Genomic DNA, 25,938 nt, shown 5'->3' with positions numbered 1-25,938 from the left:
ATGAGGGAGAACATGATTTTTGGTCTTTTGGGCCAGGCTAACCTCACTCAGATGATGTTCTCCAATTCCATCCATTTACCAGCGAATGATAACATTTCGTTCTTCTTCGTGGCTGCATAAAATTCCATTGTGTATAGATACCACATTTTCTTAATCCATTCGTCAGTGGTGGGGCATCTTGGCTGTTTCCATAACTTGGCTATTGTGAATAGTGCCGCAATAAACATGGGTGTGCAGGTGCCTCTGGAGTAACCTGTGTCACAGTCTTTTGGGTATATCCCCAAGAGTAGTATTGCTGGATCAAATGGTAGATCAATGTTTAGCTTTTTAAGTAGCCTCCAAAGTTTTTTCCAGAGTGGTTGTACTAGTTTACATTCCCACCAACAGTGTAAGAGGATTCCTTTTTCCCTGCATCCTCGCCAAACCTGTTGCTGGTGGTGTTGCTAATGATGGCTATTCTAACAGGGGTGAGGTGGAATCTTAGTGTGGTTTTAATTTGCATTTCCTTTATTGCTAGAGATGGTGAGCATTTTTTCATGTGTTTTTTTGGCCATTTGAATTTCTTCTTTTGAGAAAGTTCTGTTCACTTGCCCATTTCTTTATTGGTTCATTAGTTTTGGGAGAATTTAGTTTTTTAAGTTCCCTATATATTCTGGTTATCAGTCCTTTTTCTGATGTGTAGCTGGCAAATATTTTCTCCCACTCTGTGGGTGTTCTCTTCAGTTTAGAGACCATTTCTTTTGATGAACAGAAGCTTTTAGTTTTATGAGGTCCCATTTATCTATGCTATCTCTTAGTTGCTGTGCTGCTGGGGTTTCATTGAGAAAGTTCTTACCTATACCTACTAACTGCAGAGTATTTCCTACTCTTTCCTGTATCAACTTAAGAGTTTGGGGTCTGATATTAAGATCCTTGATCCATTTTGAGTTAATATTGGTATAGGGTGATATACATGGGTCTAGTTTCAGTTTTTTGCAGCCTGCTAACCAGTTTTCCCAGCAGTTTTTGTTGAAGAGGCTGCTATTTCTCCATCGTATATTTTTAGCTCCTTTGTCAAAGATAAGTTGGTTATAGTTGTGTGGCTTCATATCTGGATCCTCTGTTCTGTTCCACTGGTCTTCATGTCTGTTTTTGTCAGCACCATGTATTGAAGGCTGTCTTTTCTCCCCTGCATGTATTTGCCGACATTTGTGAAAACTGGTTAGCTGTAGATGCAATCTATTCTGTTCCAAGAACTTGCCAATTTTGAATAAGACTTACTTAGTATTTTTTTTTTTAAATATTAGTATAACTCATGACGTGCAGATTTAATACTGGCAGGCTTTCTATTTGTACGTTCTAATGTTTATCACTTGATTTATGAGGCTTAAGTTGAATGGGCATAATTAATAAAGAACGATTTGAGGAACTCTCTCAAACAGATCAGTTTGAGAGAAAGTACATAGATATGCTGGGGCAAGTAAGGAAGAAGTAGCAGGAAGAGTCTATTCAGTTTAAAATAGAAAGTGAGCTGCATTTGCCATACTTCAACATCTGGTTTAAACATAGTCCCCCCACCCCCAGGTTTTGAAATCTGTTTAATTTTCAGCATTCTTAGCAACATTGTATATTTATGATTGAAAACTGGCAAGTGCTGGAATATCAAAGCCAATCTTTCCTTCCTTCATCAAACATTCCTTGGTTGTCTTATATCTGCCAACCTCTGTATAAGGCTGTGGATGCAGTGATGAATAGGAAAGAGGGACTCAGGGTCAAGTGGAGAACCGTGTGAGGAATGTGGCAGTGAGGGTGTCACTGGCATGGTGGAGACTAAATGGCTGTTCTGGTGGGCCTCGGGAAAACTTGTCACATGCTATGTTTGGAAGAGTAAAGATACGTGGTGCCTCAAATTTCATGAGAGATGTTACGACCTCTGGATAATTTGTTTACTTTTTTCTGCAATACTATTTCAGATGTTGATCAGAATTTGATGGATAGACTTCAAAGAGTGAATAACACTCTGTACAGCCAAATTGGCCGATTACAGAATATCCGGAATATCATTGAAGAGACTGGGAACTTGGCTGAGCAAGCACGTACCCGAGTCGGGAACACAGAGCAATTGATTGAAATTGCCTCCAGAGAACTTGAGAAAGCAAAAGTCGCTGCTGCCAATGTGGTGAGTGATTGGGAAGTCAGGAGTCAGGGGTCAGGAGGGTCATTGGGTAATGTATAGCAAGTCTGTTAGTATCAGTGGAGGGCTTCTTCTGCTCCTCCTGCTTTGTTAGAGCAGGAAAGCCGTGTTGCTCATAGTTTTCGTAAGACAGTAGCAACTGGATGAAAAACAAGAGACCTCTAGGCTCTTTCCCTCACTGTGCTCCCTCTGTGGCTCTCAGTAATCTAGTCTGCAGTTACCCTTTACTGAAAATAGAAATAATTTGCAGTCAGAGGTGCTGATAGTAAGTAGATCTTTGAAAATACAAAAATATAAATTCTTTTTTGTCCTCTAATACTAATAAAAACTTAGTTTTGACACTTTATGAAGCTTAAATAGTTCAGTCTTTTGCGAATAAATGCTCAATTTCCTTTTCAGTCAATCACTCAGCCAGAGTCTACAGGGGACCCAAACAACATGACCCTTTTGGCAGAAGAAGCCCGAAAGCTGGCTGAACGGTAAACTGCAGCCCCTGTGTAATGGTTTAAGGCACAGCTTCCCTTACCACATGTTGTCCTGTTCCATTGCACAAACACTTTCCATTGCAAGGTTTTCTCCTTTCTGAAATGTTATCAGCTGTGTCTGTGGTCTTCTTTGAAATTGGGATGTTCACTTTAAACATTAGAAAATGATGGTTTGGAGCATATGTTTGATCATTTCAAAGAAAACTGCAACATTTTTAGATTTTTAACTTCAAAGCCTTAAAATTAATAGATTTCTAAGAAGCACAGTAGAATTTATTACTTTAAAGTTTTCTTTTACATTAGTGCCAGGCACTGGCGGCTCACACCTGTAATCCTAGCTACTTGGGAGGCAGAGATCAGGAGGATTGCAATTCAAAGCCAGTCTGGGCAAATAGTTCCTGAGAATCTCAAAAATACCCAAAACAAAAAAGAAAAAGGTTGGCAGAGTGGCCTAAGTAGTAGAATGCCTGCCTAGAGCAAGTGTGATGCCCTGAATTCAAACCCCAGTATTACCAAAAAGGAAAAAAAAAAAAACCAAAAAACCATATATATATATATATACACATATATATATTAGTCTTTCAACAAAACTGTTTAATTTTCAAACCCCAATAAGAAAACATTTATTAAACTATAGTATGTTTGAAAATAAACCAAAGAAAACCAGCTATTTTTACTCCTAATTTATTGGAGACTTGTAAAATTAAGTATAAGGTAATTCCTTTCGAAGGCTTTAAATTACAGAAATGCTTCAAGTTAAAAAGATTTAAAAAACACCAAAGTTGCTATATGTAAGCTCCATGAGGGCAGGATTTTTACAAAAATTTTTTGCCAGAACCCCAGTGATTGGGCTGGGTGCGTGGCTCAAGTGCAAGGCCCTGAGTTCAACCCCAGTGACTGACATACAGTAGGTGTTCAGTGAACACTTGTTGAATATGTTGCAGAACAGTTAGCAGACTTCGTGAATGTGGTATGTAAGTAAGCCCAAGGCTTTTCCTGCCAAAAAAAAATGTCCACATACCGCAAAGTGACAATTTAACATGAAACTTCAGAAGAAGAGAAAACCTTTAGCATTTACCCATTTAAAATGCATTATTTGCCTGGATTCTCTCCCGACCTGTTCTCTGCCATTTGCTGTTGAGTTGCTTTTCCTGCCAGTAACTAGGTTGTGTAGGAAAAGTCTGAATAGTCAAAGCTGTTTTAAGACTGCATGTAGTAACTGGACTAGGCTTACAGATTGTTATTAGGAAAAATTAGGCCTGGGATTTGTGTTAATGCCTAGATAAATGATTTCTTGTTAGCATACACAGTATTATATATAAATTACTCTGAAATAATTATATTTAAAAGTAGTTTTCTACCAGGCATGGTGGCACATATCTATAATTCATGCTACTCAGTACATGGAGGCAGGAGGGTCATGAGTTCAAGGTCACCATGGGCAGTTAGCAAAGCCGTATCTCAAAAAACAAAAATACGAGGGGCATGACTCAGATTGTTGGGTACTTGCCTAGAAAGCTCAAGTTCCTGAGTTTAAACCCCAGTACCACCAAAAAAAAAAAAAATTAAAATCAGAAAGAGCTGAAGGTGTAGTTTAAATGTTAGAGTATTTTGCTTAACATGTGTGAGGCCCTGGATTCTATCTCTAATACTGCCTCCACTGAAAGGCAGTATTTTCTGAGTAAACATTTCCCCTATCAACTTCATATCACTAATTTGCTTTGAAAATACTCTTTTCAGTTTGCCGAATGCTATTGGTAAAGTTAGCTCTACTGAAATGATTACAAAACTCCAAATTAATGGAATTACCTGATTTTGGTAGATTGCTACCCACATTAATATGTGTATACCGAATAAAGCGAGCTTTACTAAGTTTTACCTGATGCCCTATCAAGTGATCTGTTTCATGGATTATTTTTTCTCTTATGTGTACAGCCATAAACAAGAAGCTGATGACATTGTACGAGTGGCAAAGACAGCCAACGATACATCGACTGAGGCGTATAATCTGCTTTTGAAGACACTGGCAGGAGAAAATCAAACAGCACTTGAGATTGAAGAGCTTAATAGGAAGTAAGTGTAATTTAAAAGGGCTCTCAGCCCTTCAGATGATCTTGTAAGTAACACCAGCTCAATGAAGAGCTAAAAGCTGTGGATTCAGGACATGCCTTTCATGCAGCAAGATTTCTTTTGTTAATCATGCTGCTTTTGAAATGACAGAGTAATTAGAGCAGGGGGTGTGGAGCCACAGAGGTTTTGTTTGATCCTATTACTGTAACTGCAGAGAATGGTAATAAGACTAGCCATGATACTCAAAATTCCACACCAGTCAAAAAAGAGAAGAATACTAGAGAGATTAAGTAGAATATGCTTGACAACAAATTCTTCAAGGGGTCTGAAACAAGAAAGTACAAGTTGAGTATTCCTAATCTGAAGTGTTTGGGACCAGAAATGTTTTAGATTTTGGTTTTCTTTGGAGTTTGGAATATTGTCATATACATATATACCTTATTGATAAGACCCAAGTCTCAACGTGAAATTCATTTATGCTCATATACAGACAGCTTGAAATTTTATACAGTATTTTTTAGCGTGTCTGCATTTTGATTGTGACGCAGACATGAGGTCAAGTGTGGAATTTTCCACTGTAGCTCAAAAGTTTCAGGAGGCTGAGGTAGGAGGATCAAAAGTTTAAGGCCGTGGAGAGCCATACATAGTGAGTTTCAGGCCAGCCTACGCTACATATGTCAAAAAAAAAAAATATCAGATTTTGGAGCATTTCACATTTGGGATTTTTGGATTAGGTATGCCTGCCCAATTTATATGTGGTGAAAAGAATAGAAGTGATGAGGTGAAATGTCCATTTTAGCTAAATGTTGGCATTAAAATGAGAGCATTTGATACAGTACTTCCTTTGAGATTTTGGGACTGTTACCACCATGATGAAAGCTAGATTGAATCTGATTAGCATTAAGATGCTAAAAACATTGTTTTTTTATTGAGCCACATCATTTGTTCCTTAGGTATGAGCAGGCAAAGAACATCTCACAGGATCTGGAGAAGCAGGCTGCCCGAGTCCACGAGGAGGCCAAGCGGGCAGGTGACAAAGCTGTGGAGATCTATGCCAGTGTGGCTCAGCTCACCCCTGTGGACTCAGAGGCACTGGAGGTAAGTGTGCACAGGCTCTGATGGTCACTGCTGTCACTATGCACAACTCCTACCTCTCCAGTCTGTAAGAGCCATTCTGACTGCCTGGCATCTCCCTCCCCTGTGCTCCAGCTGACTCACTGGTAAAGCTCAGTTCTAATTTAGGTATGATAGTAGAGTTGATCAAGGCAAAGAGTCTTAAGTTTATAAACAGTAAATAGCAAGACTACTTCAGTGATATGAACAGTCACTCAAATCTTTCATATAAATCCACTTTATAATCTGTTTGAATTATTTAAAGCACTGTACCCCGAGACCCTTATTCCTAGGCACTGTCTGATAGAGGCTGAGGGAACAATAAGAGTGAAGAGTTTCAATGAAATGATTCCAACTATATTGGAATGCTCTGGGGCAGGTAAAATGTTGAGAATTGGTTGTATATTATTTCATATCTGTCCTCTAATCACAGTTCCTCATATGAAACTCTGTATAAATGTATATTTTACACGAAACTTGAAAGTTACTGAACTTCACTCTTTATGTGAGGTGTTGGCTTGATATCAGAAAGGTTTAGGTTTCTTCAGACATGCACATACTTTCTGATTCCACACATGTGAAGTTTGAAAATGAACAAGACTGATCTATGATGATGACAGTTGTGGCCACAGTAGGGGGACAAGATGGGGTAGAGAGTGATTGGATGGGGATCCAAGGGAACCTTCTTAGGATGATGGAAATATTCTGTATCTCGATTGAGGTGTGGGTTAGGTAAATAGATTTTTCCAAAATTCATCAAATTATGCAGAAATGTTGAGATTTCACTGTGTAAAGTGAAGTCAAGTAAAAAAAAAAGTCTACAAAATTTTGACCTGTGCTGTACTTTTAAAAATATCAGTTGGGCCAGTGCCCACCAGCTCATGCCTGTAATCCTAATGATTTGGGAGACAGAGATAAGGAGGATTGTGGCTCAGAGTCAGCCCAGGCAAAAAGTGAGCCCCTATCTCAAAAATACCCAACACAAAAAAGGGCTGGTAGAGAGGTTTAAAGTAGTAGAGTGCCTGCAAGCATGAGGCCCTGAGTTCACAACCCCAGGACTGTCTGTCTGTCTGTCTGTCTGTCTATCTGTCTATCTGTCTATCAATCAATCAATCAAAGAGGACTGAGAGCAACACTCAAGTGGTAGAGTGCCGGCCTCGCAACCATGAGGCCCTGAATTCAAACCCCAGTAACACCCCACTGAAACATAAATTAAAACAAAATTAAAAATATCGAGTGAATATTAAGTGTTGCAGAGTTCCTCAGCTACCTTTTCATCAGTTTTAACTGTTTATTTACATTGTAATGGTCTTACTTTTCACAGAATGAAGCAAATAAAATAAAGAAAGAAGCTGCGGATCTCGACCATCTCATTGACCAGAAGTTAAAGGATTATGAGGACCTCAGAGAAGATATGAGGGGGAAGGAGCTTGAAGTGAAGAACCTTCTGGAGAAAGGGAAAGCTGAACAGCAGGTTGGTTTAGTTTGTAGGGTGCTTTTTTAAAAAAAAAATTTTTGTCAGTACTGGGGTTTGAACTCAGAGGCCTGGTGCTTGCTAGGTGGTCACTCTACCACTTGAGCCACCCTGCCGATCTTTTTTCCTCTGGGTATTTTGAAGATTGGGTCTCACGTTTTGCCAAGGCCTGCCTGGACTGTGATCCTCCTATTTTACACTTTCCAGGTAATGACAGGTATGTGCCACCAGGCCACATTTTTTCCCCTGTTGAGATGGAGGGGTCTTGCAGATTTCTTTGCCCAGGCTGGCTTGGAACTGTGATTCTCCCAATCTCATTTTATGTAGCTTAGGATGACCACTGCATTCAGCTGTTGGTTGAGATAGCAGCTCAGTAACTTTTTTGCCTATCCTGGCCTTGAACTGTGATCTTCCTGACCTCAGCCTCCCAAGTGGCTTGGATTACAGGTGTCAGCCACTGGCACCTGACTGGTGCATCGTTTCTTGAGGCAACATTTTAAGCAGAGCAGGTATGAGCTGTGTCTATAACATAACCACAGTTGCAGAGTTGTCAAACCACACAGTGTTCGGAGGAGGGCCTTTGACATAATGCTTAGGCCTGATGTGTGTATGCTGCAGTCTCGGTCAGAGCTTTGAGATGCCTAAGTGAGGGTTTGGGTTTTGAGGATTCATCCTGACTTGCTATGCATTTTCAGACTGCTGACCAGCTCCTAGCCCGAGCTGATGCTGCCAAGGCTCTTGCTGAAGAAGCTGCTAAAAAAGGTCGAAATACCTTACAAGAAGCCAATGACATTCTGAATAACCTGAAAGGTATGAGGGGGGTGTCAAATAACAACAGCATTTTGTACACTTCCTCCACTGGGGCAGTCTCCTTCCTTCTTCCTCCTTCTCTTCCCTCCATCTTCTTTTAGCATGATATTCTCTGAACATAATACTATAGTAACTCCCATATACTCATTACTTAGATTTAATAGTTACCAAGATTGTTGCCATGCTTAGTTCCTTCCAAGCACCCTACTTTTCTCATGCAGAAGTGTGTCAAAGAAAAATATGAGTGTTCATGTCATTTTACTCCTGCATTCTTCAGTTTGAAAATCAAAACTGGGATGGTGGGGTTTGCATTAGACTAAGTCACCTACCCAAGATCTGCCTAGTTAGCTGACTTATGTTGGTAAGTGGAAATTGTTGCCTCTCACTTTTTCTGCCAATAACATCTAATTTTTTGGTTTTTTTCTTTCTTCATCTTTGATGAAATAATTATAGGTTCTATAAATGAGGAGGATTTATAGGATAATAGTTGAAAGTATGGGCGTTGTTTTCAGTAGGTCTGGGTTTGAGTCCCTGATCTACCAGTTAATCTCTTTAGTCATCAGTTTTTCTCATTATAAATATAGGGCTGGGGACGTGGCTTAAGTGATAGAGCATCTGCCTGGTCAGTGACAGACCCTGAGTTCAAACCCAGTACCACAATTAATCAATCAATCAATAAGTAAACAAACACATACATACATACATAAATACATAAATAAATAAATGTACAATGTCTGTGTCACAGAGACACTAAGCTTAGCTCAGTACCTGATACCCAAAAAACACTAAATAAGTTGTGGCTTTCAGTACTGCTCGAGGTGGTAGTAATGCCGTACTCAGTGACATGAATCAAAAGAATCAAAAATACGTTTTCAAATAAAAATCCCCTTTGAAGAAAGAGATGTATGTTCATAAGACTATTCCTGGGAAATCTATGTAGAGATGTATGTGTATTTTGCCCTTTTAAGATTTCAGGCCATTCCAGTTTCCATTTTTTTCCCGTGGCTTTTATTGATCATAAAACAAATCCAGTTGCAGTTCCATGAAAGGCTCCCGTTTTGCTTGTTGGGAACTTAGTTCAAATGCATTCCTTGAACTCCTTTTAGATTTTGATAAACGTGTAAATGATAACAAGACAGCTGCAGAAGAAGCTCTAAAGAGGATTCCCGCCATCAACCGGACCATAGCCGAAGCCAATGAAAAGACGAGGGAAGCACAGCTGGCACTGGGTAACGCAGCAGCAGATGCCACGGAGGCCAAAAACAAGGCCCACGAGGCAGAGAGAATCGCCAGTGCTGTCCAAAAGGTGTGTGCTTCCTCTTCTCAAAGTTTCCCTAGACTCTTCCCAGTATCTTTGCAGACCTCCAGGAGTTTTTCCTCCACTCCAGTAAACTCTTGAGTCATCCTTGTTTTTCTTTTAAACTAGACATTAGAGAATGTTACCATATTGAAGAAGGGGAATCAGTAAAAGGACTTTACATTTTCAACTATGTCTCATTGTAAATCTGAGTTCTCAGGAGGGGGGATGGCTTCAGAGGGCTTTAGAGCCCCTTCCCTCAAAACTCATATACCACCTGAATATGGTGGCAATATTGTGTACTCCTATATGAAAATGGGAAAATGAGACCTGTTAAAACTATTCTAAGAATGGGGAGAGGGGAGATAAAGCAGAATGATAGAGGGATGAATTTAACTAAGATACATTGAAACACTTTTGTAAACGTCATAGTGTACACCTAGTACAACAATAATAGGATAATAAAAAATTTAAAATCAGATACCTCCTAAAGAAGTGTACTTCTTGGGCCTGGACAAGTGATGTTTTTTTCAATGTTATATGGGAGAGTGCTCTATCAGCAAAACTTTCAATACCCTCTTTCAAGCATATTGCCCTAAGCTCCTCTTGTGACTTTCGCTACCTCTGCTGCTGAGATGCTTCACACTCACCTTAAAGAGTAATTTATTCAAGCCAACTCTTTCCTGCTTAAAGGTCAACCTGTTTGCCTTATTTAAAGGAGAGATTGGAGCTGATTCTAATATCACGTGTCTTGAGAATCAGCAATTTTTAGTTTCTTTAGAAGAGTTGGCTTTTGGAATAATTATATTTTATAAAATGCTCATATTTCAGGATTGTGAAAATGATCCAGATCCTTTTTGTAACTTCCAAGAATAACTAGGCTAGCTTTGAATTTAAAATTTATTCAAGTGAAAGAGTCTGATCAATATGATGTGATCAGCAAATGTTTATCATTTGCTATCTGTGTGACATCAACTAAAAGTGGCAATAATAGAACAATAAGTTTCAAAGATTAGGAAAGAGAATACAAATGAAAGTGCTTTATAAAATATAAAATGCTATTATATTAATAGTAATGTTTTTTATTACTATTATTTGGAACCTAAGTGGTATGTCACGAGATTGTATATATTGTTCTGTTCTTTCTGGATTGTATTTTGAGCCATTTTATAAATTACAAAAGGACTAAGAGCATCCTTTAGAAAAGCTCAAGCTGTTTTTAATTAACAGTTTCCTTATTTTGTTCCTAGAATGCTACCAGCACCAAGGCGGAAGCTGAAAGAACTTTTGCAGAAGTTACAGATCTGGATAATGAGGTGAATAGTATGTTGAGGCAACTACAAGAAGCAGAGAAAGAACTGAAGAGGAAGCAAGATGATGCTGATCAGGACATGATGATGGCAGGGATGGTAAGAGGCTTGGCATATTTGCTTATGGACAGAAAGTGAAGGATGTCCAGTAGTAAAGATCCCCAGCTTGTTGAAAGAGTCTTTTTCATTGAACATCTGTTTTTCATTGCATTTCTGGTCAAGAACTGGGTTAGTAGCTTACATAAAAGACAAAGAATTTGGATCTTCTGTGAGGTATTTCTGTTGCACAATTGTCCTGTCCCAGACCTACCCTCAGTTACAAGCAGAACATGATCTTACACGTCTGAGGTTTTAGGACATTTTAAAGTGATTTATTTTTAAATGGGTAATTCATAAAAGGGAATGCAACTTGCTCCTTAGAGACAAAGCCCGGTTTCTTATATATAAGAAATTTTGAAGATAGCATTCCCTACCACCCCACCAAAGCATGCCAAGCTTTAACCCACTTTAATTTTTCCCCTTCTGTGACAACATGTATGCATCACACCATTTATAACAAAATTGACTTGTGAATGGAATGGTTCAAGGAAGAACTAGGGTCCATTTTTGTGTTCTATGCTGTATTTTACTTTGGAAAGAATTTGATGGAGTCAAAATGGGAATGTTCCCTTCCACTTTAATGTAGCCATTATAGTAATGATACACACAAACTTGTTGCCTTGCATACTTTCAGTATAAGGAAGGAGCCCTTTCTTTCACTGCTCCTAAAATATAGCTCCCTTCCCCCACCCCCAAGTCCTTTTTACCTTGGGACAAAAAGGAGAAAAGTAAGGGCAGGGAAGTGATACCAGGAAGCATTTCTGTGCAAATACCTGGTTTTTTTTTTTTTAATGCTTTTTGTTTTTTGTTCGTGCTGTCCTAACTTTCTGTGAGATAGTGTGGCTCAAGTGGAAATTTCCATTAAGTAATAATAGGTATTTTTCATACGTGCTGAGAGTCTATGGATTCATTTTTAATGTGTTTATAGAAACATTCATTTAGAGTCTATTGAAAGAAAGCAAAGGACAAATTCTTTATGAGCTCCAAAAGAGGATAATGGAAAGAGGATTTAGTTCAAAAGTTAGAAAGAAGAACCATCTTTTGTTATTGTGTGTAAATAATTTCTAAAGAACATAAACCACCCTCACGTACACTATCCCACTTGAATTTACACCAATTCTGAAAGGCCAGCATTTGACCAGTATTGTTTGAGTCTGTAACATATGTTTTTTAACCAAAGCATGAAGGTTATGGTTTTTCCTGGAAGTGGAGGCTGGAGACCACAGGTTAACTACAGCAGGGTTGCTTTTGGCGGCCAGAGCAAAGTCCTGTGTCCCTCTCCCAGCATGCCTGCTGGAACGCCTGTGCAAGCTCAGTAAGAACAGCTGCAATTTGAACAGAGATTAATCATTTATTTATGAAGGATTTTTTTTTTGCCTTTTTTTTTTTAGAATTTTCACATTGTTTTGATCCCCAAATGTTTGCTTTGTCTTGACCCGAAAACTAGGAAAAATAATTATGTGGTAGGGAGCTCAAAGCTACTCATTTATATCTTGACTAGATTTACTTGTGAGAGCATCTGTTTTCTGATATTTAGATACTTCCTCTTCCACTGCTGTTTCCTGTGACTCACGCTCTGTGTATTTGTTCAGGTTTCATGGAACTTCCCCAAATATATTTACCTTTGGTTGATTTTGAAAATGTCAATTGTATTGTCCCAAAAAATGAGAGAGAGCGATTGTGGCACTGTGGTTACACAGTTGGGGCAGGAGGAAATTTACGGAAAAGCTTCCTTTATGAAAATTTTGTGAGAATAGAGTATATTTCTAATAACTCCCTAAGAGTGTCCATGTTTTGGCTCTAAAATATATTTTCTATACTTACCTTTAAGAAGCAGCCTGTTTCTGCTTGATGGATTTTGGTATGAATACACTTCCATGTATTCTTGAGTAGGAGAATGAGAAAAGGACAGTACTGATTTTAGTGTAATGAGGGAGGCATACTGACTGTCCATCCATGACTGCTCCTTGTGGCAGACATAGCACATCCTCAGCCTGAAGATACAGCCCCAGAAACCTGCAGTGAGAGATGGTGACTTCATGAGTTACGGGAAGGGAAAACGGCTAAAAATTAGATTGGCTGGCTCAGTTGGGGAAAACATTTAAAGAAGATGAAAGCATATATTTAGAATTATTTATATCATTTGCCCTTTTTCTTCCACAGGCTTCACAGGCTGCTCAGGAAGCTGAGATCAATGCCCGGAAGGCCAAAAACACTGTTAACAGCCTCCTCAACCTGATTAATGGCCTCTTGGAGCAGCTAGGTTAGTAGCCATGGAGTCATTTTACTCAGTCTCTGAACCCTTTTACTGTTTTGGAGATCCAATGTAGTTGACTCAAAAGCAGATTAATACATGAATCTCTCTAAAATCGTTTATTAAATTACTGATATTTCTTTTAGCTCTTGCATATTTTTAAGACACATATGTGTCTTGCATGGCGGAATCTTTACCATGAGCTTGCATGGTTACAGTACTGAAATGTTTGTGAGCTGTACAGGTGCTTTCCATCTACCATAAATAGAGCGCCATGGTTTAAGGATCATCTTCTTACATTTTGAAAATATCCTGTCAGGTAGCAGAACTCACTTATGGTCCAGGTTCATTATCATTTTCAGGTCCAGTGATTATTATCTTATTTTACTGGCAGAGCATCTTTGAGGGACTTAAAGGGAAGGAAGGATTCAATGATGGAGTAAAAGTATACTTTACACTGGTCATGACTTCACAGAATTCTCTTCATTTGCCAAGTAAAGGAGAGTTTGGTGAGGTGAAAGCTTTTATGCCTTGATTTTTCAAGGAATTATAGGCATTCTGCAACATCCTTTTAATCAAGTTTGGTTGGAAGCTGACTTCATTTTAGGACAGATGTACTTTTGTTACCAGACTCCATTATGAAGTTTTAGTACTCTAACTAGGACTCTTTGTAGTGAGGCATTATATTTTCATTTGCTAGCCTTTAAAGATCAATGTGTTTTGTTTTATAGAGTTTTTTCCTGGGGGGTATTTTTTATCTGCCTAAAATGTTGAGAATAATAAATTACATGCCAGCAGGTGGATTTAAATATGAAAGTAAGCTAGAAGAGAAAGATTTTTGTGGAGGAACAAGCTGAACTCTAAAATTAGTTAGATTTGGGATAGAATTTTTGCTTTACTACCTCAAGGTTATGCAAACTTAGGCAAATTATTTAATATCCCAGAATCACTGAGGTAAACTGGTTAATAGAAATTTAATCAAGTAGATTATGAATGAACTGCTCCTCTTTGTATCTGTTTTCCTTTATTATGGAGCAGTTTCTTTCAAAAGAACCTCTTCCTTGCAACATCTATATTGAAGCTTTGCTGAAATTGTTTCAGCCTTGGCCATTTTCCATAAGAAGGCCTGCAATACTGTCTAACTCCTGAAAACGGGAAATGACACCCCTCCTTGTACTCTTAAGAGCTAAGGATTCTTATCGTAGAGATTTTTGCATACTTTGGATGACTCTGAAATGACACACAGATTGCATATATAAAGCTGAAAGAGGTATTCATTGTTTTTTTTTTTTTTTCATTTTTCTTTTATTATTCATATGTGCATACAAGGCTTGGTTCATTTCTCCCCCCTGCCCCCACCCCCTCCCTTACCACCCACTCCACCCCCTCCCGCTCCCACCCCTCAATACCCAGCAGAAACTATTTTGCCCTTATCTCTAATTTTGTTGTAGAGAGAGTATAAGCAATAATAGGAAGGAACAAGGGGTTTTGCTGGTTGAGATAAGGATGGCTATACAGGGCATTGACTCACATTGATTTCCTGTGCGTGGGTGTTACCTTCTAGGTTAATTCTTTTTGATCTAACCTTTTCTCTAGTTCCTGGTCCCCTTTTCCTATTGGCCTCAGTTGCTTTAAGGTATCTGCTTTAGTTTCTCTGCATTAAGGGCAACAAATGCTAGCTAGTTTTTTAGGTGTCTTACCTATCCCCACCCCTCCCTTGTGTGCTCTCGCTTTTATCATGTGCTCCTAGTCCAATCCCCTTGTTGTGTTTGCCCTTGATCTAATGTCCACATATGAGGGAGAACATACGATTTTTGGTCTTTTGAGCCAGGCTAACCTCACTCAGAATGATGTTCTCCAATTCCATCCATTTACCAGCGAATGATAACATTTCGTTCTTCTTCATGGCTGCATAAAATTCCATTGTGTATAGATACCACATTTTCTTAATCCATTCGTCAGTGGTGGGGCATCTTGGCTGTTTCCATAACTTGGCTATTGTGAATAGTGCCGCAATAAACATGGATGTGCAGGTGCCTCTGTAGTAACAGTCTTTTGGGTATATCCATTGCTGGATCAAATGGTAGATCGATGTCCAGCTTTTTAAGTAGCCTCCAAATTTTTTTCCAGAGTGGTTGTACTAGTCTACATTCCCACCAACAGTGTAAGAGGGTTCCTTTTTCCCCGCATCCTCGCCAACACCTGTTGGTGGTTTTCCTGATGATGGCTATTCTAACAGGGGTGAGGTGGAATCTTAGTGTGGTTTTAATTTGCATTTCCTTTATTGCTAGAGATGGTGAGCATTTTTTCATGTGTTTTCTGGCCATTTGAATTTCTTCTTTTGAGAAAGTTCTGTTTAGTTCACATGCCCATTTCTTTATTGGTTCATTACTTTTGGGAGAATTTAGTTTTTTAAGTTCCCTGTATATTCTGGTTATCAGTCCTTTGTCTGATGTATAATTGGCAAATATTTTCTCCCACTCTGTGGGTGTTCTCTTCAGTTTAGAGACCATTTCTTTTGATGAACAGAAGCTTTTTAGTTTTATGAGGTCCCATTTATCTATGCTATCTCTTAGTTGCTGTGCTGCTGGGGTTTCATTGAGAAAGTTCTTACCTATACCTACTAACTCCAGAGTATTTCCTACTCTTTCTTGTATCAACTTAAGAGTTTGGGGTCTGATATTAAGATCCTTGATCCATTTTGAGTTAATCTTGGTATAGGGTGATATACATGGATCTAGTTTCAGTTTTTTGCAGACTGCTAACCAGTTTTCCCAGCAGTTTTTGTTGAAGAGGCTGCTATTTCTCCATCGTATATTTTTAGCTCCTTTGTCAAAGATAAGTTGCTTATAGTTGTGTGGCTTCATATCTGGATCCTCTATTCTGTTCCACTGGTCTTCATGTCTGTTTTTGTGCCAGTACCATGCTGTTTTTATTGTTATTGCTTTGTAATATAGTTTGAAGTCAGGTATTGTGATACCTCCTGGATTGTTCTTTTGACTGAGTATTGCCTTGGCTATTCGTGGCCTCTTGTGTTTCCATATAAATTTCACAGTAGATTTTTCAATCTCTTTAATGAATGTCATTGGAATTTTGATGGGAATTGCATTAAACATGTAGATTACTTTGGGTAGTATCGACATTTTTACTATGTTGATTCTACCAATCCATGAGCATGGGAGATCTCTCCACTTTCTATAGTCTTCCCCAATCTCTTTCTTCAGAAGTGTATAGTTTTCCTTGTAGAGGTCTTTCACATCTTTTGTTAGGTTTACACCTAGGTATTTGATTTTTTTTGAGGCTATTGTAAATGGAATTGTTTTCATACATTCTTTTTCCGTTTGCTCATTGTTAGTGTATAGAAATGCTAATGATTTTTCTGTGTTGATTTTATATCCTGCTATAGAGGTATTCATTGTTACCAGATGACCTTCAAAACCATAAATGAAGCTGACGGTCTAGGACACAGTAGCTGTGCATTTAGAAATGGTCTGCAAAAACCATTTTCTCAGAAAAAAGCACCCAGTCCAATATTAATTACGTGCTGTGACCCATTCCTGCTGGGCTAGGTCAGCTTCTGTGCTTGGTTCACGTTGTGTATGTCACATACAACAGCCTGCAAGTCAAGGCCTTTTTGATTCTTGGCAGCTGCTGGGCTTAGTTTATAAAAAGGCAAGTGGAGATACTTGTGGAGTGATGGTGTAGTTCTTACTGAATGCGTCTGTTTCTCTTTTGTGTACTGTCTCAACTCTACAGGGCAGCTGGACACAGTGGACTTAAACAAGCTCAATGAGATTGAAGGCACCCTGAACAAAGCCAAAGATGAAATGAAGGTCAGTGATATTGACAGGAAAGTGTCTGACCTGGAGAATGAAGCCAAGAAGCAGGAGGCTGCCATCATGGACTACAACCGAGACATTGAAGAGATCATGAAGGACATTCGCAACCTGGAGGACATCAAGAAGACCTTACCGTCCGGCTGCTTCAACACCCCATCCATTGAGAAGCCCTAGCGAAGGGAGGGCTAGAAGACAGCACCCCCTGACAGGGGAGCACTTGTGAGGCTACAGAGTGCCTTGACACAAAGATTACATTTTTCAGACCCCCACTTCTCTGCTGCTCTCCATCACTGTCCTTTTGAACCAGGAAAAGTCACAGAGTTTAAAGAGAAGCAAATTAAACATCCGGAACTGGGAACAAAGGGTTTTATCTAATAAAGTCTCTCCTCCACTTATTTTGCTACCTTACCCACACTTTCCCTTCTCATTTGCCTGAGGACGTAGCATCCTTCAGTGGCATAAACATATCATACGAATCCTCATATGCCAGGGCAGAGCAAACGGCTCTCCCTCCCGCATCAAAACCAGCAGAACCTCCTCAGTCTCATACTCTTGTCTCTATGAAGGAAAAGTTTGGCTCCTAATCACAGTGTGGTGATGGCCAGTCTGTGCAGTCCATGGATAAAGAAAGTGCATCTGCATCTTCTGCCCTCCTCTAAGCAAAAGGAAGTAAACCTCTTGCACCAAAGGCATTGGTCACTTAGAGTGTCTGTAGCCATCCATCAGTCATGCTAGCTGTTTTGAGTATAGGACACTGAGCCATCCATGTGTAAGGATGCAGTTATTTATGATAAGTCTCCAGGAGAATGTGGTTGAAGTAGACTGAAGATTTTCTCCTTTATTAATAATTGACTAGGAAGATTAACTTTTTTCAGATCTTTAGGCAGCTGATAATATAAATCTGGATGGGCAGCTTGCACTCACCACTAGACCAATAGACATCTTTTAATATTCTTATAAATGGGACTTATACAGAAGAAACAGGGATATGATAACCACTAAAGTTTTTCTCAAAAATCAAATTTTAAGAGCTTTGTTAGTATGTTAGTCTTGGAACTCATGTTAAGGTACCTGTCAGAGAACAGTTGGTCTCTAAGATCTTGGCAAACAAAAGAAAAGGAAACCTTGTCCCAGTCTTTTCTAGAAAAGGGATAAAACAGATGTAACTTGTAGTGTCAGGATCCCATCTATGCATTTTTTTTTTCTTCTAGAGAGAGATGAAATGTTTGACACTTAGCTCCAGTTTTCTGATGTTTCCATTTTCTGGAATTCCTCAAAACACATTGTTTGCCAAATCCTGGTGACAAATGCTTGCACTCAGTATTTTACACAGCTGCCAACACCATCTAGTTCCTGTACTTTGTGATTCAACCCACTCTAAACCTTTCCTCTCCCAGGAGAGGGAAGAACCACGTGTGGAGTTTTCTAGTGGGCTTCTCAACCTTTGATCCTTAGCTCTGTGGTTTTCTTTTAAGACCACAGCATGACAATTCCCTGCCACCCCCTCCTACCAACCTGCCTTTGAGATTCATATATAGTCTTTAACACTATGCAACTTTGTACTTTGCGTATCGGGGGAAAGAAACTATTATCTGACACACTGGTGCTATTAATTATTTCAAATTTATATTTTTGTGTGAATGGTTTTTTTTTTGTTTATCATGATTATAGAGTAAGGAATTTATGTAAATATACTTGGTCCTATTTCTAGAATGGCACTGTCTGTTCACTTCTTTGCTCAGTTTTTCCTCTTCACTGGCACAATGTACCTATATATCTCTTCCCTTGCATCTAGAACTCTTTGAATTGTATTTGCTCCCCAGTATTTTGCGTTCTCTACCTTGTGTTTGCAGCATCTCCATTGTGTAAAATGACTATCAGCCTGCTTTCCCCTACTGCAGACTAAAGAGGTAACTCAGCCCTCTTCACTGCAGTGCTGATGTTCCTAAGCTGCCAGCACCATGTTGTTCTTCGTGCCTGTTCCAGAGCAGGATGTCAAGCTGACAGGATATGGTGGATTTAGGAAAGTTTTGAAAGGGGACTTGGACACCATTGTGGGTCTAGGCAGGGATAAGCTAGAAATAAATATTTTTTCCAGCATTTCTTTCAGCTGGATGATTGGTTTTGTAAGGGAGTACATAGCCAAGCACTTTGAGGTATTCACGAGTAGTGCTACTGATGATAGGGAGGTGGGGTGAGGTGCTGTGCTCAGTTCTTGATCCCTTTCCTGTTTCTGTCTCCTTGGGGTATACCAGAGGTTATCATGAATGCTTGACTTGGCATCCCCTAAGCTTTCATTCTTGCTCTTCTCAGGCCTCCTCTACTCACAGGTGGTATGGGGCTCTTCCTTGCCAAGTTTTCACATCCGTGCTTCCCAGCCAGTTCCTCTTATTAAGTGGCCACCACCCCAACATATGCATTTTGGTCATGGTTGCAGGAAAAGGACTGAAAATAGATTGTCAAGGTCATTTGGGTCAGGTTCACTCCAGCAAATCTGAGGCCACGGTGGAAGGTTTTTTTGTCTTGGCTTGTTTGTTTTTATATTCTCCATCTGTACGGTATATTTTTAAACAGAATTTTATTTTTAAAAATGGAAGTTCTTTACAAGATGATACCTAATTACACTCCTGCAGTACAGCCATTATTTTATTGTATAGTTCCAGTTATCTGTATTTTATGTAATAAAATCGACAAAATGGCTGCTGCAGAATGCTGAGTGTCATGGGGAATATATACTGCTACTTTTCCCTAGAATTTGCCCTTTTGATTCCAACTGTGGCCTTTTTATGTGTGCCTCCACTTTAGTTGTTTGCCTTAATCTCTACGGTCTTGCTCTCCAGGGTGGTTAATAAAAACACAACACTTGGCTTTTTTATGTTTAAAATAAAAACAGTATTTTATTTATAATAAAATCTGAATATTTGTAACCCTTTATATTTGGTGTGGTCTTTGTACAGCACTGGGGACCTGAGATGTTTTAAAAGGAATTATGAATGGGAAAATGCTCATAGTGTCTTTGGGTGAGTTGTTATCTTGAGAATAATCTATTACTTTTCCTTTTTTAACCTTTCTCAAATAGGAATACTCAGTGTCATGTGCAAGTCAACAAACTGTAAGACGCTAGATAGGAAGTATTACTTTAGGCTTTGCAGGTATAGTCTCTGTTTGTCCTTCAGATGAGCTTATGTATTGCATGTGCTCCAATAAAGCTACTTACAAAAGCAGGTCATGGCCTGCAGACTGGAGCTTACTGGACCTGGTATACTCCAAATACTTGATTAGTAACAACTGAAAACAATTTTTAATTAGCAAATGCATGGGAAAATTGCCTTGTTATCCTTCAGTGTCCCGTGTCTTCAGTTAAAGATGGTTTCTTCAGATGAGAAACACTCTGAAACCTATGATGGAATAAACCGAAAAACCAAGTACAAGTAAGAGGCTGCACTAACAGACCAGGTGCAGCTCATAGGACCCCACCCCATCTGCAGGGTGAAGCGATCTGAGGCCAGGGGAGCCATTTTGGAAGGCCAAAGCCTTCATGCCATCAGACCCAGTACTCTGTACTCCTCAGTATTCTGCTTATTCTGGGTCTCTGTGGATTCCATGCCGCCTTTCTGATCTTATTAATTGTTATAACTGTGGTACACTATGTAAAGAACGTAAATTCTACTAAATGGACTTCCCAGGAGAAAGCTTTAGAGGGCACTAGTTACTAGCTTTCTCACCCTGTTCTTAACCTTTACCAGATGGTTCCCCCATTCTTAGGGTCTCATTGAGAGGCAAATGCAAATCCTACCTGGGCGCTGTGTCGGACGTTTAAAAATTGTTACTATTCCATCTGTCCTTTTAGAGAGGGCAATTTCTCCAATGTTGCTACAAGCATAATATGATTCAAAATTTCTTCCCAAGTTTGCTGCTTAAATAAACATTCTAGTTCCTTGATAAATCAGGTTACCAGCTCCACTTCCATTCAGCTCAAAGTGGAATGTTTGAAGAAGACCCTTGACACCCAAGAGGGTCACAAGGTAGAAAAGCAGGGGGCCCCTTTCTGAGGGAGAGAAGGACCTAACCCAAGAAAAGATAAAATCTCTCCAGGACCATGACTTATGGAAACACAAAGTTGAGAATTAACAAATGGCAGAAAAGCTGGGCACCAGTGGCTCATACCTGTAATCCTAGCTACTCAGGATGCAGAGATCAGGAGTAACATGGTTCAAAACCAGCCCAGGCAAATAATTCTCAAGTCCCTATCTCAAAAATACCCAACATGAAACAGGGCTGGTGTTGTGGCTTGAATGGTAGAGTATCCACGTAGCAAGCACGAGGCCCTTTGTTCAAACCCCATTCCCACCAAAAAATAATAAAACAAATGGCAGATAATTTATTGTAGCAGGTTTAAATGAAGTGAGTATTAATAGGTGGAGTAAAAAATAAGGAACTTTCTGGTAAGTAAACTCTTCAGACTCCCCTGGTTCTAGAGAGTGGTGTTTTTTATTTCTGGGGTCTCCTGGAGTGGGTATATTTGTTCCAAACTAATGAATGAAATTCCAAATAACAAGTGAAACATACGCATAAAAAATATTTAGAGCTGGTGGAGTGGCTCAAGTGGTAAGAGCACTTACCTAGTAAGTGTGATGCCCTGAGTTCAAACCCCGATGCTGAAAAAAAAAAAAAAAGCAGAAGACCAGTGAAAAGCTCAGGAGTTCCTAGCTTGGAATTCAAAGGTAAGAAACGTGGATACATCAAAAGCTGTCAGACACTTTCTTGTCTCTGCTTAGAACATTTCTTCCTCTTCCCAGAACAGCATGACTTAAGGTCAAGATGTCATCTCTGCTTGGAACTTTTCAGTCCATCAGCACAGGTTTACCACCCTCCCAGTCCCCAGTCCGGCCTGGTTACTAGCATGACCCATGACGTGTTCATTGTACAGGTGTCCCTCACCCATCTTTCCCACTGTCACCCCCAAGGTCAAGGGGTCTCAGTGACTGTGTCATTCATGTTCACATTCTCAGGGCTGAGAGGTCTAAGCAGTATGAAAGTGTTAGATATGACTAATTCATATGGTTTGTGCTTATTCCTATAAAAAGTTGAACATCGGGCACCAGTGGCTCACACCTATAATCCTAGCTACTCAGGAGGCAAAGAGCAGGAGGATCACGGTTCAAAGCCAGCCTGGGCAAATAGTTTGTGAGACCCTTTCTCAAAAATACCAAACAGAAAAAGGAGCTGGAAGGGTGGTAGAGCGCCTGCATAGCAATCACAAGGCCCTGAGTTCAAATCCTGTACAGCCAAAAAAAAAAAGAAAGGTTGCACATACAGTAGAGGAAGTTGAGCATAGAGTAGAGGAGGAGGGGGATAGAGAAAGAATAATAGAGGTTAATAAATACATGCATGTGTGAAATACCACAGCAAAACCTCCTTTAAGCAATTAATACACACTTTTAAAAATAAAGGACAGGAATGTAAAACATCCTACTCGGGGGATACCAGTGGGAGGAGAGAGAATGAACGGAGGGTGAAGGTGGTGGGCACTTCATATATTTCTGTGAACAATGAACCCTGTTGAAATTGTTTTCAGAGGAGGAGCAGGGCAATGAGGGAATGATAAGAGGGTGAATCTACTGAGGTACATTGTAAGCACATAGGGGAATGTCACAGTGAAACCCCCTGTACAACCAATACATGCTAATAAATACGCTTTTTGTTTCTTTTTTTTTTTTTTTTTTACAATAAAATGTAAAGTTGTTTTTGTTTGGTTTTTTGTTTCTTTTAAGTTGAACATGGTTCTCGATTAAGAATGTAACCTTTGAGGTTGGGGATTTAGTTCAGACTTTTGAGTGTTTGCCTAGCAAGTGAGGCCCTGGGGCTGGTTCCCAGCACTGAAAAAAGCAAAACAAAACCCCCAAGGAAATTACCATGTACACAGTCTGAAGCCCTGCATGGTGGTGCATGTCTGTAATCCCAGCACTTGGGAGGCTGAGGCAAGAGGATCATTCTGGGCTACATAGTGAGACCCTGTCTCAAAAAAACCCCAACCAACCAAACAAAAAGAATATAACCTATTGCATCCTTGTTTCCATAAGTGAGTCCGAGTGTATTGATGGTCCATGAAGTGTGCCTGGTTTTGCATTTTACAAAAATTTTACTTGAACCTCAGATCAGCGCTTTTGGGGCCCATCCTCTGGTGTCTGCCTTCCTACTGAGATCTCCGGTCATTTCACTAAATGCAACCAGGGCTTTGTTCCATGTTAATTGTAACATTACAATATCTAGAGCAATTCCTTTCTGAACATTCAGGGTCTGCCTTCTAGGTTGAACTGTCCTAATTGTCGTTACTCTTCTCTGCTGGTTGACCCCAGCCACCTTTTCCACGGACGTCTCTGTCCTCCTGGCTGTGGCCTTCAAGTGGGGTTAGTGCCGAGTAAGCACGAGGCCAGCGCAGCAGCACTGTCTGGGAGCTGTGCCACCGCCAGCGGATTACACGCTCCTGGGCTGCTGAGCCAGCAGCCGAGGTAAAGCCTCCGAGACACAGCGGTGATTCCCGCGATCACGTGCCCCGCGTGGTCGGAGTTGGTGCCACGACTTGCTGCCCTTCCTGCTCCGTCTGCTCCGCGCTGACGTGGCTGGCTGGCACAGAGCATCGGGCCTGGCCGGAGAGATGAGTTTTGCCCCGGAAATCTCACATGGGCTGCACTTTTTAAGGTTCTGAGGGACTTTGGAAGAACTGGCACCATCAAGATAGCCTGATGTTTTAAAAAGCATCTTCACAGTGACTTTCCTTTGTAGAATCCCCGTGTGGCCTAGGAGGGAGAAAAGTGTGGGCTACTGCTCTTGCTTGCAGCCTTGAAGTTACAGCAGTTACATTATTCGCTCCCATGATTTTGATCCAATTTCCTTTTAAGAACCCCTAATATATAATTGCAATTAATGGTAAATTGCCTCAAATCCCTTTTCTGAGGGATTTGGAACCTGCTTGTCAAACAGCACCCTGAGCCCCACACACTGAGAAGTTCCCATTCCTTCCCCCGCCCCCCACTCTCTCTTTCTCTCTCCCTTACCTAAACTCAAGCATAAGGTGCACAAGGCCAGTTCATCCCAATAATTTTGCCTAATGAGGAATTCGCCTGAAATGTCGCTCTCACTGAGAGCTCAGAGCCGTTTCCCTTCCTAGTGCCTTCACTTTGCAATACTTTAGTCAGCTTTAAGAGTCTCGTTCTTTTGAAAAGCTTCATTTACTATAGCATTTTATAAATGATGAAGTTGTTTCGTACTTGACTGTTTTTCTACTTTCTAAAACCTTTTAAAATTAGCACATATTATTGTACTAATTGTGGGGTTTTATTCTGATATTTCCATATATACCTATAACATACTTCAATCATTTTCACCCCCTCTATTCCTCTCTTTTCCTTCCTTCCTCCTTTTTATCATTTCTGGAGTTTTTTTAAATGGGCTTCATTATGGCCTTTTCATACAAGCAAACAATGTACTTGTTCATATTCTTCCCCCTCCCCTCTTTTTCCCCCTCCTGCCTCCTGCTGGTTCCCCACAGAAATGTCTCCCTTTTATGTTCATGTTCCCATTTTTTTTCTTTAGATCTAGATTCTGCTTATGAAAGAAAACATGTGATGTTTATCTTTCTGAGTTTGACTTGTTCTGTTTAATGTCATGATCTCCAGTTCCATTCATTTTCCTGCGAAGGACATCACTTCATTCTTCTTTATGGCTAATACCCGGCTGTGTATATATACCACATTTTCTTTATCCACTCATCAGCTGAGGGACCCTAGCTGACTCCATAGTTCGGCTCTTGTGAATAGTGCCCTGGTACACTGGTCTCCATTGTATGCTGGCTTACATTCCTTCGTGTATATAGCCGGAGTGTGATAGCTGAACCTTATGATAGTTCTATTTTTAGTGTTTTGAGGAGCCTCCATACTGACCTCCATTATGGAAATAATGCATAATGTAGTTTACATTCCCACCAATGGTGTTTGAGGGTTCCTTTTTCCTCACTTCCTCACCAGAGTTTATTTTCTTCATGATAGCCATTGTGACTGGGGTGAGACAGAATCTCACTGTCATTTTGATTTGCGTTTGCTCATATGGTTAAGGATTTTGAATAATTCATATATTTATTGGCCAATTGTACTTCTTTTGAAAACTGTTTAATTCATTTGCTCATTTATTAGTTGGATTATTTGTTCTTTGGTGTTTAATTTTTTTGAGCTCTTTAGATACTTTGAATATTAATCCCTTGTCAGAGTAGCTGGTGAAGATTTTCTCCCACTCTGTAGACTGTCTCTTTACTCGGATAATTGTTTTTCTTTGATGTGCAGAAGCCTTTTAATCTGATATAATCCAGTTTGTCAATTCTTGCTCTTACTTCCTGTCCTATTCAGAAAGTCTTTACCTATATTTTCATTTTCGTTTCCCCTGCATTTTCCTGTAGTAATTTCAAAGTTTTTCAGGTCTTACATTAAGGTCTTTGATCCTTTTCGGCTTGATTTTTATACAGAGTGAAAGATAGGGGTCTGATTTCAGTCTTCTATAGGCAGAAATCCAGTTTTCCCAGCACCATTTGTTGAAGAGGCTGTCTTTTCTCTAACAAATGTTTTTGGCACCTTTGTTGAAATCAAATTCCTGTAGCTCTTTGGTTTTATTTCTGGGTCCTTGATTCTATTGCATTGGTCTCTGTTTTTGTGCTAGTACCATGCTGTTTTTGTTATTATGGCTCTGAAGTATAATTTGAAGTCAGGTATTGTGATACCTCCCCAGCATTACTTTTTTTTTCAGAATTACTTTGGCTAATCTGGGTCTTTTATGCTTCCATATGAATTTGGGGTTTTTTTTTTTCTATTTCTGTAAAGAATGTCATTAGAATTTAGTGGTGATTGCATTGAATCTATGTATCATTTTTGGAAATCTAGCCATTTTCAAATATTAATTCTACTAACCCATGGACATGGGTTTTTTTTTCATCTTCTAGTGTCTTCATCAATTTCTTTCATTAG

General features: G+C 39.7%; 1 protein-coding gene across 1 annotated transcript in view; it reads left to right on the top strand.

The window, feature by feature from the left end:
* Positions 1 to 19,858, top strand: part of Lamc1 (laminin subunit gamma 1) — a 126,585-nt gene extending 106,727 nt beyond the window's left edge. The window contains exons 19-28 of the mRNA XM_020169483.2: positions 1,953 to 2,158; positions 2,573 to 2,652; positions 4,594 to 4,731; positions 5,682 to 5,826; positions 7,166 to 7,315; positions 8,011 to 8,125; positions 9,232 to 9,431; positions 10,673 to 10,831; positions 12,995 to 13,094; positions 16,842 to 19,858. Of these exons, the coding sequence (XP_020025072.2) occupies positions 1,953 to 2,158; positions 2,573 to 2,652; positions 4,594 to 4,731; positions 5,682 to 5,826; positions 7,166 to 7,315; positions 8,011 to 8,125; positions 9,232 to 9,431; positions 10,673 to 10,831; positions 12,995 to 13,094; positions 16,842 to 17,098 (1,550 nt within the window). The 3' untranslated portion in view covers positions 17,099 to 19,858. The remainder of the gene's footprint in view (positions 1 to 1,952; positions 2,159 to 2,572; positions 2,653 to 4,593; positions 4,732 to 5,681; positions 5,827 to 7,165; positions 7,316 to 8,010; positions 8,126 to 9,231; positions 9,432 to 10,672; positions 10,832 to 12,994; positions 13,095 to 16,841) is intronic.
* Positions 19,859 to 25,938: the final 6,080 nt, after the last annotated feature.

The sequence above is a fragment of the Castor canadensis genome, chromosome 11 (assembly GCF_047511655.1).
Source record: "Castor canadensis chromosome 11, mCasCan1.hap1v2, whole genome shotgun sequence".
NCBI lineage: Eukaryota > Metazoa > Chordata > Mammalia > Rodentia > Castoridae > Castor > Castor canadensis.
This window is presented reverse-complemented; position numbering and strand designations above follow the sequence as displayed.